Here is a 24,755-nt window from a genome sequence, read left to right on the forward strand (position 1 = left end):
GTAGAATGTAATGCATTACAGTATTAGTTACTGCCAAAAGTAATGCATTACAGTATGTTATGTTCAAAAGTAATGCTTTACAGTATGTTATCATCAAAAGAAATGCATTACAGTATGTTACCATCAAAAGTAATGTGATACAGTATTAGTTACTGTCAAAAGTAATGCGTTACAGTATGTTACCGTCAAACATAATGTTACAGTATTAGTTAGTCTCAAAATTAATGTGTTACAGTATTTTACCATCAAAAGTAATGCTTTACAGTATGTTACAGTCAAAAGTAATGTGTTACAGTATTAGTTACCGCCAAAAGTACTGTTACAGTATGTTACCATCAAAAGTAATGCGTGACAGTATTAGTTACTGTGAAAAGTAATGTGTTACAGTATGTTATCATCAAAAGTAATATCATTACAGTAACGCATTACTAATAATAACTAGCATCACTGTCCAACATTGCTGAAAATAGATGTCTAATAGGCGTTTTGCAGTTGAGCAAACACATACAGACATAAACACAAACATTATATAGATATCTCAGTGACGCGCATGTGCTATCAGGGTACCATGCTGAACACAACTACCTGAATTCCAAAACTACAAGCATGTTAAGAATTTTCACAATTAACTCTGACGTTTGTTTAGTCTGTAAAGGTAGTATTTGTTTTTCACAGCTTGTAGTACCTAACAGTTTACACTCCTGCATACACATGTTTTTTCTCCTGCATTTGGGAGGTCAGCTTTTAAGAATTCAGCTCAGGCCGAATATCACTGGGAAACGTGTAAATAAGGTCATGGCATGCTGCCATTTTGGCCGTATCATCCCTCAGACAATTCCGTGTGGGTTTGTTTGGTCTGGCAGAATTTAGAACAATGCAAGCAGGGTGATTATAGAGAGCAAAGGACAAACAGTGGAATTTCATCACTGGTACAATATGATAGTGAACGTGTTTTCTGGGTAAACCACAAGCAGCGGCCGCTCACCCTGTGGAATTTCCTGAGGGCCACCAGGCATAGTGCACTATTCATCTAGGGGTCTTCATGAATAGTGCATTCAGTTGAGAGTGTGCGTACGTGTGCGTCCGACTCGCTCTCTCCGTTGAAGAACAGTAACGTCACCCCTCTCTGTACTTGAAAACCCTGTGGTCATCGCCCGTCCGAGCTCTATTTTAATCTGGTCAATTGCTGCTTTGACTGTGGTGGTCACTTTGTCTTCTGTAGTGTCCTGTCAGGGCGTTGAGCCTGTGTCATTAACAGGACACGTTTGTTTGTGTTGGACTTTCTGTTAGATTGCCTGCACATCCAAAATTGAAGGTTGGTTTTATCCCTCCGACTGCTCCGTAGATTGCGGTAGCCACTGTTTTGTTTCGGTTGGCGCAGAAATGCCATGTCTACCATTGTGTTTGTGGAAACTAGAAAGACGGCACGGCTTGCATCATTCCGATCATCCCCGCAAGTTTGCCCGAATTCAAGCTTCTTGCGTTGTTTCGATCGGTGGGAAAAAAACCTTGTGGATTCTGGATTAAAACCACATGTCATAATGCTGTACATCTGGCTTCAGCAATTGCTTTTGAACCTGGGCATCATGTCAAGGGTTTTACTTTATTGCACCGTAATAAAATAAGATTCATGTCACCACATCTGAGGTGGCCGCCTTCAGACTGAGACGATCTGCTAATTTAGTGAATGAACGGACATGTAAATCATACGTGCCTGAAAACGTGCTTTGTTTATCTTATGGTTTTGGCGGATTTACAATTCAGTGGAAGATCTCAAGGCCTTGATTTCTAGTGAAATCTATCGAGGGTCTATTTAAATGACACTGATTTGACCGTTTACTTATACAACACAGTTCTGGTGGCCTGAAAATGCCATGTTTTTTCAAACCGAGATTAAAAGTGATTTTTTTTTATGACACCACTGTTGTCTTTGTGTAAAAGCACAATTTTATGAAAACAAAGATGTCATGTGCTTATGTATTACATTTTTCAACTCTCCTAGACTTAAACGGTTCAGTTTTACTAGTTTTGAATCCACTCAGAAACCATTCTTCGGGTCTGTCGGTAGCCCTTTAAGCTTAGCTTAGCATAGATCAAAAATGACAAAAGAATTTTGGTACTTTTCCTATTTAAAGATTAAATTTTATGTACATTCACAGAGAAAATAGTACAATGTTGTTCCAAAGAAGGTACAAACCCTTGTCACTGGGGTAGCACCTTTTTATGGTGCAGAATTGTACCTTAAGACAAATAAACAAATTTGTACCATTGTAGTTTGTACCTTTAAAGAGATCATTGGTACCATGAGAATCCAAAATGTACCTTTGGTTTTTAAAACCTGCAGATACAATATTGTACCTTTATCAAAGGTACAACTCTGATCCATGAAGGTATCACTACAGTGACAAGACACTTCGTACCTTAACAGTATCAAATTTGTTCCTTAAAGAACTATTTAAAGGCATTTTGCTTTATCCAAAGTGCGACAAATTATTTTCAGTAAATATAATACATCAAATACATTTATCAAACAATGTTTTTAAAAAGTTTATTTTTGTGCAAATGCACATTTTCCATTTATAATGTTTTATTAAGGGAATTATTCATAAAATCCCTTTGCCTTTAAAGTAATATTAATTTTCATAGATATTGTAATAAAGGAGTTGTCCAACACTTATGTACCTTTTTATGAGAACAATTGTATGCCTTCATTTCAATTGTAAGCTACAGAACAGTATCATAAGAGGTATTTTCTCTACCATATAAGGTACAAATTTTACAAAGGTACAAAACTGTACCTTAAGGAACATTATGTATAACACCGTGCACCTTTTTTTCTGAGAGTGTAGTTACATTGTGTACTAAGAGTTATATATTATATTATATTATATTATATTATATTATATTATATTATATTATATTATATTATATTATATTATATTATATTATATTATATTACGATGTAACTACAGAAGAAACACACTTTAAATAGGAAAATTAATAGAAGTATTTGGACATTTTTGAACGAGACGTTAATAGTCTACCAGAGTCCTGCATGGGTCCTTTTTGGTAAACCTGCACCTACCCCGCACCCAGTGTTGCCAGGGTAGTTTTAAAGATTAAATAAATATTAATCTATTATTTCTCTTGGTTGTCTCTCTCGAAACTCTGCAACACCCTAGAAGGTAAGCTGCCATCAAAGCTTAAGTGTAATACAGGGAAGAGACCGGTTACCATGATGTTGTTTATTGTGGATCCATGTGAACAAGAGATGTTTTGAAACTGTTTTGGTCTCTCTTCAAGTCAAAAATCAGCTTCTAGGACATAATTGTTGTGTAAATGTACACACTAACAGATCTATAGTTCATTTTTGCCAATGAAAAGTGGTTTCAGATGCTTTTTAGATCAGCCTATGAATGCAGACTATAGTAAAAGGTTATTAGGAGTAAAACATGTAATGGCCTAGGGCGGTAACCTAACAGTTCCTAATTCCTGACGAATGATGCTATCTAAAACTGCACAGATGCCAGTGTGAGCCCTGCAATTTTCAACTGTGGTCAGAGCTTCAGGAACATGATGAGAAATCCATACGCAGGTTGCTATGGAAGCTTGAATAGATGTAGGAAGTCTATGGCTGATAGTCTGTCATGCTAATAATCTAATCTGATTCAATGATTTATGCTAAGCTAGGCTAAAAGTTCCCCTGTCAGATCCTGGTATCGACTGAATAGATTTAAAGATCTTAAAACTCAACTCAACTCTAGAAGAGTTGTAAAATTAGGTTAAAAAAAAGTGCTTCTTTAAATAAAAGCCTACTGGCATACAGTACAAGCACTTGACAAGCAAACAACAGTGAGGTTAGATGTGGCCACACAACACTTGTTTCTTGTTGGTCAGACGCTTCTGCCAGACTTCCCACTGTTTTGAGGGTTTGAGGAACCGCACCATGTATTGGGAGCGAGATTTAAGCTTTTCAGAAGAGATGTAATTGAAATTGGAAATGTTGTGTCTGGGCATACCATAATGTCAACGCTTCACGCTATATTTTACATCCTATACTTTCTTTTACAACACACAGGCCTTTTAAAATACACTCCATTGTCTTTCACAGGGATTATTGGCTATGCCCCATACATACAGAAGCTTGTCAGCCAGTGGGACCTTCATGATAACGACGACGATCAGCTTTTCTACACGAAGATCTACGTGGATCCGATTCAGAGGGTCAGTGATGCAACGAGCCTTAAGGCGGTTTGTGAGAACATAAATGTGCTTGTAAACTTGACCGCATGCACTTATAAAGTTCGACAGCAAACAAACTGGTTAAAAATATGCAACTATAAACGGTTTACACGAGGACAAAGGTCGCACGGTCACTTTTACTCTGTTGTCTTCTCATCTGTATTTTAGGAAAAGCTTAACATGACCTTGGACCACAAGTGTGAGATTTTCCAAAATTTGAATGGAGCTCTGGGTGAGTCAAAACGGTGTTTAAAGGTTGTTAGTAAAGATTATTATTTTTCCTGCATATATTGCATCATTCATATTGGTTTTCATTTAATTTTCCATGAACAATTATAGTCTTTATTCTTGGCAAATTGTCATGGAGGAGATGTGACATCATTAGCATGGTGATTAGCATTAGCACTGATTCTAAATTGCTTATTTATCTTTATTTAAACATTCTTTGAGACATGGGGATATTGTAAGAACTCTGTTCTGGTGATTTTTGGATGTTTTAATGAAAATAGCATGCATATGACTCCTTTAATTAGATGTTTAACTGGGTAATGGACTTCTTTTTTTATTTTGTAGTGTACTCAGGTTCTTTAATGATCTTATCAAGATTTTTTTTATCATTAAATAACATTTTAAGTACTATTTTTGATTATTTTCTGTTCCTGTAGACCAGGGGTCACCAATCCTGGTCCTGGAGGGCCGGTGTCCCTGCAGGGTTTAACTCCATCTTGCCTCAACACACCTGCCTGGATGTTTCAAGTTTACCCAGTAAGACCTTGATTAGCTTGTTCAGGTGTGTTTGATTAGGGTTGGAGCTAAAATCTGCAGGACACCCGCCCTCCGGGAACAAGTTTGGTGACCACTGCTGTAGACCCTTCTTATCTGAATGCAATGCACCATTTAAATAGCTGTGTTGTATTGTTGACTAAGAAGTAAATGTGGATAAATGATTGGCTAACAGTCTAAACATGTAAGTGAAGTTTAATTATACACAAATTTTAGGAGGATCACATGCTTACGATTGACCACAGCTGGTCCCGCATTAGATAACACAGGATTCACCAATCATATGAACCCTAAAGCACTATAAATAACTAGAGTTCCTTACCTTAGTTATCTCCTTCTTGAAGAATCCACCCTTCCACCCCTATTTCTCCTTCTGTTCCCTAGATAGGGTGCAACGGTGGTTCAGTGGCTCAAGGACGTCACTGGTTCAAGTCCATACTAGGCCAGCCGATGTTTCTATGCGTAGTTTACATGTTCTCCCCGTGCTCGCCAACAGGTTCCCTGGTTTCCTCCTACAGTCCAAAGACATGTGACACAAGTGAATTGACTAAACCAAATTGGCACTATACAGTAGATGAGCTCTTAGCCAGACTCCCACCTATGCCTTTCAGTCAGCAGTTTATCTCTTCATAGCAATCCCTATAATCTGCTTTTAAACCAGGGGAGTTCTCGAGATTTACCTAAGCTCAAACTCCCCTCTCGTCTTTCAAACGGGAGGGAGCCCTGAGCTCAGGGCTCTCTCTCAGGACAGCATGTGAAATACACTTTATAATCAATCATCAGATAACTGTGAACCCTTGAAACATGTTTGAAAGCTTGCCAGGAGAGCCACTGATGTTTTTCAGCACAACAACATTTTTGGTCTTGTTCTAGAAGTGAATACATCCTTTAAGCTTAGATGTGCTATATCTAAATTTTTCTTTTTCCTTCTGGACACATACTTCTACAGATATACAACACATGCTATTGTTGAAAACAAAATCTGTTTTTGAATTTAGATGAAGTTCTCCTGAAGTTTGGCACGGAGCGAGTACGCGTGAGGAACACCATCTACAATAGTCTGCCAGCAGTTATACATGGAAATGTGAACACCAAGGTAAAAACCCCAGTACGCTTCATTCGAAATTAAAGACTGATCCTGTATGTTATACAAAAAATGTTCATTTGGAGTATGGTTAAGAATCTAAAAAGCTTAACAAAGCAAACTTTTTATAAAACTGCTACAATGGATTTTCATTTTATGTTGCCATAAAATGATTTGTTTAATGAAGTCATTAATATTGGGCGTTTGCATTGAGTGCTTGCATATACATAACAATTGCATGCCTAAATTAGATTTATATGGTTTTGGGTTTTTTTCCTTTGTGTTTTTTGAAACTGCACTCTAAAAATGTTTAGTTTTAACTCGAATTTGGGACAAATATCAGAATGAAAAAGAGCCTTATTGCCAGGTATCTTTACACATAAGTGGAATTTGTTTACATGACAGTATAACAGGACAAAAACACAGATAATAAAGGAATTCAAAATAGAAAGTACTAAATAGAGTATGAACATATATTTTTGTATATACAATATAGAAACCGACAGATATATGTACACAATACTGTATGTACAGCTACACATTATGTGCTAATTGAACTGTAAACCAAGTATGCTGTTAAATAAATAAGATCATGTACTGCAAGAAATGCTTTTCTTACAAATACATTTTTTTATGTTGTTTCTAGTCCAAATATCTAAAAATCTGTCAATGGTGTAAAATGATGAACAAGATTATTTTGCTTACCCCATTGGCAGATTATTAACTTGTTTTACCTGCTGTAGTAGGTAAAGGAAAAAAAAACTCTTTTAGATTTGTCATTTTATTTCTTAAAACAAGACAATATTTTTTTCTTGGTTAGAAAATGCTTCTTGATTTAGGTCTTTTTGGATATTTGGACTAGAAACAAGTAAGAAAAGACATTTTCTGCAGTGTGGACGATAAGTGTTGGAGTTAAAAACAGGTTTTAATACATATAAATTTTTTGTTTATGCAATCACCCAATTGCATTTCCCCTTTTTCATTAATGTACAGATTTAAAGCAGGTTTACAATGAGATTATAAGAGTGTAATTTTCAAATGTTTACATTTTGCACACTACTGATTATTAATAGCAACCTGTACATATATTAATATTCATCTATTGTAAATCTCTGTTCATAGCTAACACAACCTAATATAATGTTCACAGTACATCCATCTGTAAATATGACCATAGTTTTTCTATAACTGCACTTTATAACTTATACAGTACCTGTATCCTGCACTTGCTGCTATTGCACTGCTGGTTAGACCTAAACTGCATTTCGTTGCATTGTACTTGTACATGTGTAATGACAATAAAGTTGAATCTAATCTAATTTTCAGGCCTCCAAAACAGCTTAAAAGAATAGAAAAGTGTATTTATTTTTTGTTGAAAACGGTGCCATGTATTACTCTAATACTCTTTTACAATAAAGCAGCACAGTTGTTAGATAATAAAACAACCCCCTGACTGTAATTGTACAGTAGATTAAACACAAGGCAATCTTTTGGCCAAAACTTTTGCAGTCAATCCCCAACTCCCTCTTCCCAGCAGTTTGACATTTTAACAGGATGTCTGCATGATAATGTAATCTCAGCCCCGTGGAGCTTTTCCTTCTGCACCTCAGCGACAGATTAAACAAACACAGCGGCGTGTGGAGTCATCTTCTCCTAATACCCAACCATCTGTGCCGTTTCTAATGAATAATCATCCTTCCAGAGCTCACCCTTATGCTCGAAGTCTCATTCAAGCTGCCCAGTGTCCATCCCCGAGGATCTCTGTGATCTCCAAGGCTTTTTAACACGCCCCGGGGAGTACAGATGTTCTCGTAAATACTCAAACAAGCTCCAATAAAAAGTAACAAGACTTGAAGATACACAGTAGCAGCTTAGAGCCAGACCGTGGAGCCAACACTTTGGTTTATGGCTTCTTGTCATTTGGTATCAGTTAGTACGTTTACAATGACACCAATACTCTGAATTTAACACTGGTACTGCCAGAATTACCATAGTGGTTATTCAGACTGTTCTCTTATAAGTCATAGACGTCATATGGTCACGTCATATTTACATTCAAAGCATCTATTGAGATATTAAAATTAAAGTTTAGAATATCTCTTGTCTTATTTATCTGAATCATCTCACTAAAAACACAATCTTTTGGTAATATAGCCTATAATTGTATATATAGGATATTCAACACCACCCGCAAACGTCCGTGCCTCACTTTCATTTTCACAAACAGTGGAGAAGGCTTTTTCAAGACACTAAATTCTGTTTTAAAAGACACATCTGAAGTAAAGTGACGCTTTTGCCAATAGAAATTTATGTTTTTGTTAGTAGGAAGTTGCTAGGCAACAGAGGCATGCATATTTAAAGTCACAGGAAAAAGTAACAATGCATGCAGTCGTTTTGGCTATGGTAACTAAAGGTAGAAATAATACTCATAATTCTTTTGTGTTTTGCAATTACAATAAAATAACAATGTTAGAAAGAAAAATACAAATATTTAGGATAAGTCAGCATATTATAGATGTGTTTTATTTCAACAAAGGGGCTTACATTTCAAAATGAAGACACGTGGAGCATACCTATTTCAGTTGCATTATTGAAGTGCAGTACAGACAACTTAGGGTTCTTTCCCAACTGTAGTAACCATTTCCTTTGGTTCTGTTTCACACCAGACCCCAACCCTAACCCTATTGAATCAAAAAGCAATCATGTCACAACATCCACAGCTGTTGGCTTGACAAATTACCTGAACCTACATTTTGATTAACGTGTGGGAAACTCACGTGCATAACAAACAAAAGTAAACAAAGATAATAGGAAGGATAATAGGTTTTTCCGCGATCTGCCATATTTATGGTAAAGTACCAGAATGTACGTCGCATTTGGGTCGGCATGAGTTCAGTTCAGGTTCTCAGCAAAAATGAACTGCCCCAGGGTTAGTTTTAAAGCATACCGAGACCACCTCTAGGAACAGGTCTTAGTACTCTTGTTTGGTCCGAAGTTCTTTTTGCAATCGGGTAGATTCAAAGTTGAGTCATGCTCTCACCACAAACAAAATCGTTTCAGGGTTTATTTAAAAGTGAATTGAGACCACCTCTTTGAGCAGGTCTTGGTATGCTTGTTTGGTCTGAAGTACTTTTTGCATTTGGGTCAGTATAAGGTTGGGTCAGGTTCTCACCAAAAACAACTACTCCATGGTTAGTTTGAAAGCATACCCAGACCACCTCTTCAAACGGGTCGTGGTACGCTTGTTTGGTCAAAGTACATTTTAGCATGTGTCAGTTCTAGGTCACTTATGTTCTCACCAAAAACAATCTGCTTCAGGGTTCATATGCAAGTACAATTGCCACTTACACACCTTTCCAAAAGAACTGCACTAAAAAGGCATACAAGCTCTGGTACGGTTTAACCGAACTAAATGAGGCAGGTGTGAAAGCAACATTAATCAAACTATTACCACCATGTAGAAATTTTCACCACATTTTACACTAGGATAGTCCATACACACGGCTGTTTGAGACTATATTCTCAACACAGGACCAAAGACACCTGATTCTCCAAGGGCACACACAGTGAACTCCTTCACTAGAAACAGTTTTACAAATGCTGTCCAGGAAATGTGGATTTCTTTCCATTCGGCTTCCAGTATCAAATTCCATTAAAACAACACTCACCTATCATTCCTTTCTTCATACTCTCATCCACTACCTCAGAGTTTGTCGCAGGGGCATGAATGAAATGTCACTGAATGAACGTGAAACTGCTGAACTGCAGTAGAAGTGGAGAAATTTCAAATGAAACACCCGAATATGTATGAAACTCCAAACGAAACATTGGATGGCATGATTTTGCTGTGTTTGGCTTAATTGTTCTTGGGTGGCACGCCAATATATTAGATTACTCTAATACATAAAATAAGTAAGCTAAACAAAGTTTTTATTATGGGGAGAATACTCTACTGAAGACAGTCAATAGTACAGTTCCTCAACCTCAATATTAACCCATCAATCTTCAAGTAACTTGTCCTAAAAAGTACATCTGTGAGCCAGAACTTTATAGTAGCTACAAACAAACCCTTATGTGTTTACTCAGCTCAGCAGTAACCTAATATCAGATGTTTCAGTTGCGGTTTAGTTTATACCAATTGAGATCCTAAAAGGGAAACGTAGTTCACACCTATCAGTTTAAAGGGGTTGGGGCAGGTCACCTCCAACATACACAGAATTGATTGAATCTTTCAGTGGTGATGTAATGACTTTAATCAATCTCTTTACTACAACAAGTAAACTGGGAACATAAAAGGAACATTCTAAAAGCAACTAATTAATATTATTATTGCCTTGTTCATATTAAGGTAAAGGATTTGATTACTGATGTCCATGTAAACGTAGTCAGTGACCTATTTTCTGTCAGTAACGCTTAACCAATTGACCTCACAGCACTTGAGGTCATGACCTGGGCCTCCAAGGGATTGTCGGTCTTAGCAGCCAACTATGCTCAATTATCCACAACTATCTAACATGGCTAAACGCGAAGCAAATTTAGAAGGGCTGCATCTGGACACCATCTGGATAATGTGGTTGAGGCTGGATTGAATTGAAGATCTCCTCCTTGCTGTTACATTCGAACTTCCTGTAATGGAAAGCAGCATGACGAGAGTGTGCACAGCTCTCCTGCCAAAAATCTGCATATAACTGCCAGCGAACAAATTAACAAGGATTACGGGCTAGCCTTTCAGGAAACGGAATCTCAAAGCTGGGTTCATGCAGACAAGTATAGGTAATATACAGTTGTAAATTAAGGTGAGCGCAACATCGGTTTACACATCCAAATGATATATGGTTGTTTTGGGTAGAAGTATCATTGTTATCATTGTGACAAATTCCCTTAGTTCTTGCATGTCTGAGGAAGAAATTAAACATCTATATTAATGTATTTTGTAGACAATATCCGAAACCTCTGACTGTACATTCGTGACATACGTGAAACACACATGAAATCTGTTATTAGACTTTAAATTACATCAGGGGCACCATTAGAGGGGGTGAAGCTAAGACAAGTCTAAGGTCCTATGCGCTTTAGGAGCCCCAGGAGTTACTATTAGGGATGCCCTAATACCACCCTAATACACCCCCCTCCCCCAACCCCTAGCCTTTACTTAGGGAGCCACCCAAACATTTCTTTCATGGGGTCATCGTTGATGTGGTTTATGTTTATGTGATTTAAGAGGACACAAAATTGTATGACGACATGGGTATGACCTAGTTGTACTCGTACTTTGTATCCTTGCAATTCAAAACGCTTTAGTCATTCCTAGTGGGATCTTTTGATATTCAAAATAGGGTAGGGGGAGGCGGACATCACAAGTTGGAGGAAGCCATTTCCGGGAGATATGTAAATGATTTGCGGGAGTTTGCGGGACAAATCTGAGGAAGTAACTGGAAACTGGTGCGGTGGGGATAGAGCGGGGTGCGTGACATATTTGATAAGACATGCGATTTCCAGGAGATTATCATTCGATTGCGGGCATCCTGGAGTCTCTATGCATATGCGGGAGACTCCCGGAAGGGTAAGGCTATAGAATTACAGTATGTGTGCACCATAAAAACATATATCTGCCTTAAATTTATTAGTCAACTTTTCCAGTCATCTCAACAACATTTCAAGTCATCAAACAGACACAAAATATTAAGTTAAACTTTGTATAACTTAAAAAAAATGTTGAAACCTGACTAACAAAGCAACATAAAAGCATTTGTTGTCTCGACTTTTTGTTTTATATTTTGTGTGTGTATGTGTGTGTGCGTGTGTGCGTGTGTGTGTGTGTGTATGTGTGTGTTCCATTCAACTTATCCCTGCTGAAAAATCCAGCTTAAACCAGCCTAGGCTGGTTGACTGGTTTTAGCTGGTCGACCAGGCTGGTTTTAGAGGGGTTTTGGCCATTTCCAGGCTGGTTTCCAGCAAAATCCAGCTAAAACCAACTTGACCAGCTTGGTTTAAGCTGGACACAGCTGGTTTTGGCTGGACTCCCAGCTTGGCTAGGCTGGTCAAGCTGGTTTTAGCTGGTCATCTCCCAGCCTGACCAGCTAAGACCAGGCTGGAAATGGCTGGAAACCAGCCTGGAAGTGGCAAAAACCCCCCTAAAACCAGCCTGGTCGACCAGCTAAAACCAGCCAACCAGTCTAGGCTGGTTTAAGCTGGATTTTTCAGCAGGGATCCATTTTGCAAGTTCTTGTGTTTCAATTACCATGGTCTATACAAGGGGTCTCCAAACTCGGTCCTGGAGGCCCAGTGTCCTGCAGATTTTAGCTCCAACCCCAATCAGGCACACCTGGGCTATAGCTAATCAAGCTCCCACTAGACAAGAGGTGTCCAAACTGCTAAAGCTGCGGTCACACTGAACTTTTCTCCCCACAGACTTCTATTCATACGCACGCGAATGTGTCAGACCAGAAACGGCAAGTTTCGCTGGTCACTGCATTTGAAAGTTCAAGCTTGGTGAACTCTGACCTGCAAAATTGCATCACTTGACTGCGTGAGACCAATCAAGAATCACAACATGGCCTGTCTGGACAGATATTAAAAATATGGAGCAATCGCTCTCTTATTTAAATGTCTAATCATCTCTTTTAATCCAGCCCCTATTCGCTGCGCCGTACGACAGAATTTTGCAAGCTCAAACTCCAGTATGACCACAGCCTAATTCTGCAAATTTGAGCCCCAACTTGCCTCAACACACCTGCAAGGATGTTTCTAGAAAGTCTAGTAAGAGCTTGATTAGCTAGCCCAGGTGTGTCTTATTAGGGTTGCAACTAAACTTTGCAGGACACCGACCCTCCAGGACCAAGTTTGGACATCCTTGTACTAGACTTTCTAAAATCACCCTTGTAGGTGTGTTGAGGCAAGTTGGAGCTAAAATTTGCAGGAAATCGGCCCTCCAGGTTCGAGTTTGGGCATCCCTTATCTATACTGTTTGAGAGACAGGAAGGCATTATATTATAAAAATAAATATAGCAAATGTTTGTTAATCAAATAATATTTAATCTGAGGTCACATCACAGAGGGTGTGTCCCTGGAAAGATGCACACCTTTATCGCAACCAAGCAAAGATAAATATTTAAAGAATTTGAGGCAACCTGTTTATGGTAACAAGCGAATTAGTTTCAGTATCTTGATCTAAGATTAAAAACATGCCGTTCTCATAAGCCAACATCAAATAAGCCAATTTATGTATTTATTTATTTAGCAAGAACACTATATTTCCCCTTTAGATGGCTTAATCTGCATAATCTGCCTATTTAAACACAAACTGACCTTCAGTTAAAGTTTCCGTCCCTGCGACGCTGTCCTGTAAATTCCCAGCTGAGATACAAAAACGCATTCTTTGATGTGTGCAGTGCTACAAAATACCAGTCCAGCTATAATTACAGCTCTACTGACAGTAGTTTATAAAAATGTGACAGCAGGATTCATTTTTGAGTAGTTGTCCTGACCAAAATTGGATTTAACTACAGGCTGGGTTCAAATATTGATGGACATTTCCTTTTCAGGAGTATGTCGTCATGAATATTTTAAAGGTTTCCTTTATCTAACTACCTATTTGTTGTTATTCTCCACAGGTATACTTTAACTACCTGGCCAACTACATTCCCAATGCATGGAACTATGAGCGCGGCTGCACCATCTGTGACCAAGACATGGTGGATTTGTCTCAGCTTAAAGTGAGTCATCCAATGAAAGCCACAGTGGCTGTTTTTGTTCTTTTTCCTCTCAGCACCATAAAGGTCTACCCTAAAAGCGCCATTTAAAGAAAAAATGAAACATTTCCAGCTCTATTAATACATGCCTGTAAGTGAATAACTAGTTCCTCTTCAGTTTTCACTTTGAGATAAGCCAAGAGAAGTGAGGTTTGGGAGTCGTATCCAACAGTAACAAGCGTCTTATCCACCCCATGTCCCTTCACACACTCCTTAAATGCCCATGAGGAGCCACTTGAGGAAGAGGAAGCTGTGCACTGCTGTGGTGCAGGAAATGGCTTTTTGGGTTTTAGGACGGTTTCACTTACTGGGGTGTTGCTGTCAACCAGACCTCTGTTTAGCGGGTGGCTCACTGTGGGGTTTTATCCACAGGGCAACTTACAGTGGTTGTTCTGAAAATTTGTTGTAGGGTTCAGCTAAGGTTAACTTGAGCGCTTCTATTAGGCTTGAGTTACTGATGCGGAAATAATTTGTGTATACCTTTAAAAATAAAGGTTTCTAATTGAAATTAATATCCTCTTTTTCACTATCAGTCTGGATGTTTCTGTTTGCTTAACCATTATCTGTTGTTGTGGATGTTTTCATCCACTCTGCTGTGATTTTGTTTCTTAATTTTTCCATAACTGTTTACTGTGTTTCAACTACTAGAAGGATATTTGGTGACAAATCTTATTTATTTTTTTGAGAAACACATATTTTGCGAAAATGCTTTGAATAAAAAAAAAAAAAAAACCTTAACAATACACTCTGGGCAAATTTACCATTCTTTTGTTATGTTTGGAATAAAAACATTCACTAAATTAAATTCAATTGCTGTAAAATTGCATCAGATAATTTTTTTTTCTTTTTTTTTCATAAATCTGTTAATTAACCTCAGTCCTGATCAAAACTACTAAATTGTTTAGAAAATTACAGTAATTATCTCTTTAATTGCCAAATTCATAAATGATGTCCCTGATTTGGTAAAAAAACACAAAATGGCGTATTTTCAACATAAAAATAATTTTGTGGACTGGATTTTTTGCCTTTTATCAAAGTATTGGACATGTGAAACTACATTTCGTCATTGATGCTATGTTCTTGACTAATTTTCGTTTTATTTTCTCCCTATTTTACTGTTGGTGGCTGTTTTTGCCCAAATGACTTCCATTAAAACCACTTTTGATGGTGCATACACGGTCTTTGTCTTTGTTTTGTTTTTGTTAATTCACCCAAAAATGAAAATTGTTATTAATTTCTTATATTTGTGTTGTCCCAAACCCTTGAGACATTTTCTCATCTTCAGACCACAGATTAAGATGTTTTACATGAAATTGAAGAGCTCCCTCATCCTCCATAATGGTCCCGGCTCATTTAAAGATCCTAAAATAAAAAAATTAAAAAATACCAAAGAACATTCATTATTTAATAAACCAAAATTAATTTTTTTGTTTTATGAGAACACAAAATAATTCTCGTAGCTTCATAATATTTTGATTGAACCAGTACAGTCTGTTTTAAGGATGTTTATTTGGCATTTTTTTAAACTTTGAATGAACCGAGACCATTTCGGTCTATGGAGGATGTGAGAGCTCTCAGATTTCAAACAAAACATCTTAAATTTGTATTCCAAAGATGAACAAAGTCCTTATGGGTTTGAAACAACAAGAGGATGAGTAGTTAATAACATTATTTTTTTGTTTTGGGTGAACTAACCTTTGAACACTGGCCTATTTGATATCTTCTTGATATTGTCAAAATGTTTAGGCTGGTTGCATGATGGCATTGCTTTAGGCTGTGGTGGATTGTGCTTCTGTCCCAAGTCAACAGATCCCAAATCCCTACTGCAGTCTCTAGTTATTTCCTGGACTATCGGTCACAAATCTGAGCATTTTATCTTCCTCCAGGAAGAAATTGTATGTCCAGTCACCAAACTAAGGCCACAATGTCCCTAATCAATCTGCATGATACATCATGACTATAGCACAAATGGTGCACATTTAGCAAGGAAATTACAGTGTGTACATGTTTTTGCATTGAAACAAAAGCAAGTGAAACAAAAAGCCTATTTTAATGCATCAGACCCATTTGATTTATTGCTAGAAAACAGTGGAGAGGGTGATGAGTTGTGGCCCAGCCCATAGTCTGTTGTTTTTCAGGATGAGGGAGTGGCTGGGTCGTGCCATCCAGTGGTTTTGGGCTGCCTGTTGAAGAGCAGGGGACAAGGGTTCAAATATTCACACTGCTTATGCTGAGGTTGAAAGGGCCCGGTTAAAGGAAACTGTCCTGGTCTAGACTCCGCAGAATCCCCTGTGTCTCCTGTTTAGTCCCCGCTCTTCTGTCGGTAACAATTTAAAGACTTTTGGCTGGCTCGTATAGGACACTCCCTTCAGCAACCCAGAGCCAAGGTCGGAACTGGGAAATTACACGGTGCCACTCAAGCCCTGTTTCATCTAGTGTGCTGTGTAGACTGGTCAGGAACCACAAATGTAGTGGTGACCGATCCGTGTAACCTTAAGCTCAATGTCATGGGAAAGCAGCTTATACTTTCTCTCAGACCTCCAGCAGCGATGCTTGCTACAATATGTGAAATATAAGGATAAATGGTATGATGATATACATATATATATATTGTTTTGCTATAACTTAATCATCATTAGTACACATTATGTTTTTAATCATAATTTAAATAAAATAAAAATATAATTTTATAAATAAATCAAAAAAAATTAATTTGTGTGTAGCCGGTCTGCTTTAAAGAGGATCTATTGTGCAAAAATCGCTTTTATAAGCGGTTTCACAGTTGTGTGGCAACAGTCTGTGAATAAACACCGATAATTCAATTTTTTATAAATCACACTTGATAAAACAGTCTGCAGAAATGCTTTGATTGACATTCTCCCTTTGTACGTGTCATCAGAGGGGGAAAGCCCCGCCCATTAGTGATGAGTTCTCCGTCATTAGCATAGACAGCCCTGGCTGAGAACCAGCCTCTGCCATTAGAGTTTTGAATCTGCCACTATGCTGACATATAGGCATTTGTAGCTCCGCCCACTTTTGAAAAGAGGGTTTGGAGCACAATCTCATTTGAATTTAAAGTGACAGTCTGAAAAATTACACATTTAGCAATCAAAGCCTAAAAGGAGCAGCTTCAAAGAGTTACAACACAATATTTGTGTGGTATTTTGACTTTTACATATTTTCAAAACAGGCATAATAGGTCCCTTTTAAAGAGATAGTTCAGCCAGAAATAATGTTAGTCACTATTTTACTCACCCTCATGTGGTTCCAAACATTTACAAAATAAGATATTTTTAAGAAAGCTGAAAACCAGTAACCAAAAGTCAAAGAGAAAGTCAAAGGCTACAGGTTTGCAACATAAAAAATAACAAATAAATAAATAAATATACATAGAAGAATCTCACAAAGGTTTGAAAGAAGTTAAAGGGTGAGTAAATGATGACAGAATTGCCTGGAAGAGAAATATCCAGTAATGCAAAAATGCAGATCAATAGAAGTCAATGTATTATTAAAATGCTTTCATTTAAGATTACATGAGAGTAGGAAAAGTCTCCAACAATCCAAAGGACATTTTTATAATGAATTTGCAAACATGTTTTTAATATTCTAAACACTATTTTATTTAATTTCCAACTAAATATTTACATTTACAACGCAATAAAATGACTCCTTCTGTGTTATTTTTTGGTTATACCTCCCACCCTTAGTAAAACTATTGTGTATAACCAAACTACATGAAGAAATATTAATGTTTGGCCAGACGTTTCTCTTTATCTAAATAGGAATTTCCACAAGTGACTGTTGGTGTAAATAACAGAATTTTCTTTTTTCTGAGATTTTTTTTATTATACGCATGGAAGAGAAGTATAGGGTAATGAAAGAATACAGAATAATATTTGCCAATTACGTCAATGTGTTATTAAAATGCTTTAATTTAAGATTACATGAGATAGGAGTAGGAAAGGTATCCAACAATCAAAAGGATTGCAAACATTGTTTTTAAATTCTAAACAATATTTTGTTTAGTTTCCAACTACGCTACCTGACAAAAGTCTTGTCGTTGATAATTTGGAAAAGTGGCAGAATTTCAGATTAATCATTTGTTAAACTGCATCCCAATCATCACTAATACTGCAGAAGACCTATTGGAACCTGCATGGACCCAAGATTCTCACAGAAATCAATCAAGTTTGGTGAGGGAAAAATCATGGTTTGGGGTTACATTTAGTATGGGGTTGTACAAAAGATCTGCAGAGTGGATGGCAACATCAGCAGCCTGAGGTATCAAGACATTTGTGCTGCCCATTAAGCAGGTCAAGGTGCTTCAGGATTGGCCAGCCCAGTCACCAGACAGGAAAATTATTGAGCATGTCTGGTTTAAAATAAAGGAGGAGGCATTAAAGATGAATCCAAAGAATGTTGATGAACTCTGGGAGTCCTGCAAGAACGCTTTCTTTGCCATTCCAGATGACTATTATTAAGTTCTTTGAGTCATTGCAGAGATGTATAGTAAACTAAGCATAATCTAGGAGACTTTGCCTTTCATATAAGCCACTTCTGATACCAATTGATCCACTAGAAGTCAAGTTATTATTTGTTGTTTCTACATTTTGGATAGGCGACAAAACTTTTGTCAGGTAAATAATTATAAAGACTACACAATAAAATGACGCCTTCTGTAATATTGGTCGGTTATATCTCCCACCCCTTAGTGAAAACATTGTGAATTACCCAACTGCATGAAGATGTATTAAATGTTTGACCAGACGTTTCTCTTTATCTAAACAGGAGTTTCCACAAGTGACTGTTGGCGTATACATTGAGCAGCCGACTCCATTCCTGCCAGAGTTTCTCGAGCGGCTCCTGAGTCTGGATTACCCCAAAGACAAATTGAATATTTTTATTCATAACAGCGTGAGTGTCTGGCTGACGAAGCAATGAGAAGCATTTCTGTTTTTAGAGTCTGATCATTGTCGTTCCTGCTCTACAGGAGGTTTACCATGAGAAGCACATACAGAAGTTCTGGGAAGAGAACAAGGATGTGTTCGGCAGTTTTAAAGCCGTTGGCCCTGAGGAGAACTTAACTCAAGGAGAAGCAAGGAACATGGGCATGTAAGCGTCCCTTTAATTTAAGAGCGACTCTTGAAAATATGCAAATAATGAAGTAAATTACAATGCAAATCTGAGCCTTCAACATTTGATCAAAGATTAACGTTTGCCACATGTCAGCACACTTTTCAGCTCCTTACAAAGTAAAAAAAAAACACAGGAACAACATCCGACTAACCACAAAGTAGTAAATCTGCCCCTCCTATATAGCAATATACAGAAGACGTTCCTGTGAACCCTTCTATTTGCTCTCAGTTTAGCACTCTACCAAACACTGCTGTCTCCAAGATTCCCAGCCCAGCTCCAAAACACTTTCGATCCACAAGCATGTCTGCTTTTATACTGTGACCCTAAAATCAATCAACACACTTGTGGTGGGTTCAGACTACACAATAGTTGGGGTCCTTGGCCCTTAATGACAGGTTCTGCTGTAGACCAGCTGAAGAACAAAACTAATGTGAAGAAAACTGCCAAACATGGCAAAGATAAAGAAAGTTTTGGTGTATTAGACAGAATTGCATAATGGGGACAGTTTTGTGAAGCTTTTATGATGACATGGCTTATGATGAGAAAACAGTCACATGATAACATTGATTACATTTTCATGTTTGTGTACTGCGAATTTGATTTGCACAATTAACCTCAATAATCCTTTACTGGGTGAATTAAGCTATATGGCACCACATATAACATGACTACTGCTTCTGTTTTCTTACTGCCTGTCTGTGTTTGGCATGAGTGGATGTTGTCATGGTAATAATAGGCAATTTGTTTGTCTTAATTAGTAGTTTAGTAGTCAGAGCAGGCATTAGATGTTTGTTTCAGACACCTGTTATTACTGTATGTTTCAGTGCAGAACAGTAAGGATACTTAATTATTTACATTCAAACAGAATGATTCTCACAGTACATGTATATTGATTTATTTTTTTAAATAGGTACAAATACAGTTGGAATTTCATTTAAGTTTAAGTTTTGACTTAGATGTTGTTCTAAAATCCCTGTTCTAAAATCCCTAGGACAAAAGAGCTTTTAAAGTTGGCCTAGTACAAATTTGATGATACATTTGTGTGTTTATATTATTATAATGATGACACACATTCATAGGCTACGCTACTGCATGTAAAGGAATTAAATTAGGCATTTCTCATTTAAAATACTACTATTCATTCAGTGGTGGAAAGAGTACTGAAAAATTCAACTCAAAATCAAACACTTTATAATAACTACACACTATGAAGTATTTATTAAGCATTAGCATCTAGTTAATTCATCATTTGTTAAGCATTAACTCTACATTAACAAGCAGTTTATAACTGCAGCTACAATTGCTGTATTCTTGACTTACAACCACATTTATAATGTGCTTAATAATTGTACTTTCATACTTTGTTAATGATTTATTTTTCATTACTAAATTGAGTATTGCATTTATGTTTTTGTCCTTGTTTAGAATTTAACTCAGCCTTTAAATGTCAGTTATAAGGGATCTATAAAGCATGAATATCCCTCACTTTAGGTTACAAAACTGGATGAAGTTGAGTTAATAAAGCATTTATTAACATAGAAAATAACTATTAGTGTGCCTGAATATATATTTATTGAATTATAAATTTTAATTTTAATAGTTCATTAATCATTTACTAACTCATTCTGAATGATCTTAAAAACAACCAACTATGATTAAACGATTGGTTTGTAAAAAATGCGATACTTAATTTAGTAATGAAAAATAAATCATTAACAAAGTATTAAAGTACAATTATTAAGCACATTATAGATGTGCTTATAAGTCAAGAATACAGCATTTGTAGCTGCAGTTAAAAACTGCTTTCTAACGTCTATTAATGTAGAGTTAATGCTAAACGAATAAAGATTGAACTATTTGCTAATGATTAATAGATGGTTCATAATGTGTAGTTATTATAAAGTGTTACCCTATTACACTGTAAAAAGCATTTACATGTAATTCATGAATGTGTATAAACGTAATATTCTGTAGTGCATTTAGTTATTGCCCAGCAGGTACACAACGTCATAAGATGTTAATATTAGGTTAGATTTAGGTTGTGATGTCAGGTGACCAAAATTCAAGACTAAGGACTTAAAGTTATTTTGACGTCCAATAACAATGTCAAATGGCATTAATACTTGGTTGATTTTAGGTTGTGTTGAAAAGTGACCAAAATCCAATGTTCAGCCAATATTGTAACCCAACGTCATATTGATGTCAAATACTGACATTTATTCATCAGGTATGGCAACCAAAATCCAATGTCTGATATACCTCCACACAAACATCAAGCTGTAACATCATTAGATGTTGATATCTGGTTGATTGTAGGTTTGAGGTAACTCATAAGACTGACATTGAGTTCTGATGTCAACCTGATTTTCATTTCCAAACAAAATGCAACGTCACATGGACATTGGGGTACAATGTGAATCTGACATAATGTTGACGTCTTGTGCCTGCTGGGTGTTTAAGGCCAATTTGGTCATCATACAGTAAACATCCGTCATCTTCTTATCAGTGCCATGCATCTAAACAGCCTCTGGGTCAATGCGTGGAAAGATTTTGGACGTCTTCTTGGACATTTTTAATGCCTACAAACAGTTTGCTGCGATTATAAATCGCCCATGTTTTGAGGTAGTTCGTTATAAAGCTATTAAACTTCTGTGTGCTGATTTTTTAAATCCCCATAGACAAGAAAAAATAAAGTAGTGACTGCAGGTTGAAGGAAAGTAGTGGAGTAAAAGTACAGATACTGCACTAAAAAGTACTCAAAGGAAAGTAAAAGTTGACATTATTAAAACTGCTTCGTAAATTACAGAGAAAAACTACTTACAGTAGCTACCTTGCTATTACGTTTATCATAACTAAAATCCAAATATAGAAACTAAAGTCCTACATTTGTGTACTGATCATCAATCTTTAAAGTGTTAAAGAGAAACATCATTTTGCAGAATGTTTCTAACATTTATTATGCCAAACACTCTTTCTTATAGGGATGTGTGCCGGAGAGATCCTTCTTGTGATTATTTCTTCAACATTGACGCGGACGTGATGCTCACGAACCGACAGACTCTGAAACTCCTCATCGAGCAAAACAGGTACAGTAGATTCCCTTTGATGCCCAGAATATCAGCCCTCTGGAATCTTTCCACAGTGAGCGTTCTGTCTCAGGGAACAGACTTGAATCCCTCAAGTGCTAAAACCACAGGAACATAACAGCCGGCTGAATGCGAATCCCTCACGTTTTAAAAATAAGCACGAGTGGCTTCCTGTTTTCCCATGGTGCATAGAGACGGTGCTGTATGTCGCATAAACTCTTAAATCGCCATGTGACTCACAATAAAAAAATGGCACACAAGCTCGAACTCGGTCACATTGAACGTGACAACTTTAAGAGCTCTTTCGCATGACTTTTTGGAGGAAACCCTCTTTCGGCTATATTAAGATGTCTTGGGAACTCTTGCTGCCGGACTTTGGCTTTCGGAGTAACTGAAATGTAGTATTTTACTTGCTTGCTTTCACGTCGTTGACCAACACTATAATTTCCACTAATGTGTTTTGAATGACATGTTTACCTCAGAAAAGTGATATTCTGTATGCTTGTGAAGTTTAAGGTCACACTAGATGTGAAAGGATTTGCAGTGTCACTTAAGGGTCACGCTTTTGATTATGGGACACAAAAATTAAAAAAAGAAAAAGTTACTTGTAAATGAATAAAAGGATGAATTCTACACAATCTTACACAAGGAAATACTCTTACATTAATTTAGCATTAGCTACACATTAGAAGCAGTGTTCAGTTAAGTGCCCTGCTGAAGAAAACAGCTTAAACCAGCCTAAGCTGGTTAGCTGGTTTCAGCTAATTGACCAGCCTGGTTTAAGGTGGACCGGCCTGATCTCACAAGGAAACAGAAGTATTTTACATTTTGTCCGTTTAGTGGCTAATTCTTATAAATGAGTTCAGCTGTATGAAAATGTACGATTTTAAAAAGAAGGTGTGGCACCTAACCCCACCCCTAACCCCAACCGTCATTGGGTGATGAGCAAATTGTACTAAATTGTACAAATTAGATTGTAAGAATTAATACGAATTAGCCACTAAATCAAAAAGTTACAAATTGCTGTGATATTGCATTGGCCGGACACAGCTGGTTTTGGCTGGTCATTTCCCAGCCTGAGCAGCAAAGACCAGGCTATAAATGGCTGAAGCCAACCTGGAAATGGCTTTAAAACCTCTCTAAAACCAGGCTAGTTGACCAGCTAAAACCAGCTAACCAGCATAGACTGGTTTAAAAAGTTTTTTTTTTCTTTTAGCAGGGTTAGGTAAACTTAATAAAACGCTAGACTTTGTTTTGGAAAATAAGCTAATTTTAGTCCCCTTGAGTTAAACAGTTGAGTTTTACCATTTTTTAATCCATTCAGGCGTTCTCTGGGTCTGGCAGAATCATGTTTAGCTTAGCATAAATCACTGAATCAGATTAGATCATTAGCACTTTGCTCAAAAAAATCATCTTTCATCAAAGTTACATCTTGTACTAAGAATAACAGAAAATGAAAAGTTGTTATGTTCTCGCACAACATGGCAAATAATCAAGATACATTGGTGCTGTGTGATGGCTGCAGCAGTTAGCAGCTAGTTCCTAGCCATGACCTATCCACCTGGAAAATAGCACCTTTTCATTTTCTGTCTGTATATATATATATATATATATATATATATATATATATATATATATATATATATATATATATATATATATATATATATATATATATATATATATATATATATATATATGTATATTAGGTATGCAAGTGTCATTAACAATGTTTCAGCAATAAATTTTCCAATAATTGTAGATTCTAGTTATTATAAAAAGAAAATGTCTTGCATAGCATGGCTACCTTGGTTGAATTGTTTTGGTATTGAACCTTTCCTCTGTCCTGTTTTTCCACCCTCAGAAAAATAATTGCCCCCCTTGTCACCCGTCACGGAAAACTTTGGTCCAACTTCTGGGGAGCTCTGAGTCTGGATGGTTATTATGCCAGATCTGAGGACTACATTGACATTGTGCAAGGAAAGCGAGTGTGAGTGTAAAATAATTCAGGAATGACTGAAATTATAGAAATCCCTGTATATAGAATAATTGCATTTGGACAATGTTGAAAAATGTCCAAATGTAAGCAAACAGTGTTCTATTGCCACTGAGTCTGTTGCCATCACAAAAACTGGAAAAATAACATTAAAAAATAAGAAAATAAAACACAATACAATTGACCAAATAATAAAAATATATATTTTTATATAATTATTCATCTATTAATTGTAATTTATTATTAAGTAATTAATTTAATTTATTTTATATTTACTCAAATTAAATGTATTAACTGTATTTATTTAAAAAGAATAACAAGGTTGCAAGTAAAACAAACAAACTGTAATTCGGGTAATTTTTAACTACTTTAATCTTTTCAAGCAGTTTAAATTTAAGAATAATTGTAATATACTGTAATATAATTCTGACATCTTAACTTTTTAAGATTTAAACCTACCTAACTTTAAATAGTAACAGCTCTTGACAACAGTGAGCTACAAATAAAAAATAGGTATTATTGGAAAGAAGACTTTGTGCACTTTGAGCTTTACTATAGGTCATCTAGAAAGTTTCATGATAAAAAATCTAAAAAGTTCCACATTATGAAAAGTTGTTCAATATTTGTTTTTCCATATCCAAACACATTAAATCATTCATGTAATAACCTACAAAATA

The 24,755-nt window shown here is 36.6% G+C and overlaps 1 protein-coding gene and 1 long non-coding RNA gene across 7 annotated transcripts in view; one reads left to right on the top strand and one right to left on the bottom strand.

Moving 5' to 3' along the window:
* The window catches only part of plod2 (procollagen-lysine, 2-oxoglutarate 5-dioxygenase 2), a 77,971-nt gene that overhangs the window by 33,368 nt on the left and 19,848 nt on the right, over positions 1–24,755 (top strand). For all 4 annotated transcript variants that reach the window (XR_012399050.1, XR_012399051.1, NM_001089464.1 and 1 more), the window contains 8 exon segments: positions 4,112–4,224; positions 4,411–4,474; positions 6,024–6,121; positions 13,723–13,824; positions 18,649–18,774; positions 18,851–18,972; positions 21,978–22,082; positions 23,947–24,072. Coding sequence is in view for 2 of the 4 variants with exons in the window: in NM_001089464.1 (NP_001082933.1) it covers positions 4,112–4,224; positions 4,411–4,474; positions 6,024–6,121; positions 13,723–13,824; positions 18,649–18,774; positions 18,851–18,972; positions 21,978–22,082; positions 23,947–24,072 (856 nt within the window). In the remaining 2 variants the exon portion in view is untranslated.
* The window catches only part of LOC137489281 (uncharacterized), a 380,491-nt gene that overhangs the window by 8,904 nt on the left and 346,832 nt on the right, over positions 1–24,755 (bottom strand). For all 3 annotated transcript variants that reach the window (XR_012399683.1, XR_012399682.1, XR_011008686.2), the window contains one exon: positions 5,348–5,537. This is a non-coding gene — a long non-coding RNA (uncharacterized lncRNA). The remainder of the gene's footprint in view (positions 1–5,347; positions 5,538–24,755) is intronic.

Source organism: Danio rerio, chromosome 24, assembly GCF_049306965.1.
Source record: "Danio rerio strain Tuebingen ecotype United States chromosome 24, GRCz12tu, whole genome shotgun sequence".
Taxonomy (NCBI): Eukaryota; Metazoa; Chordata; class Actinopteri; order Cypriniformes; family Danionidae; genus Danio; species Danio rerio.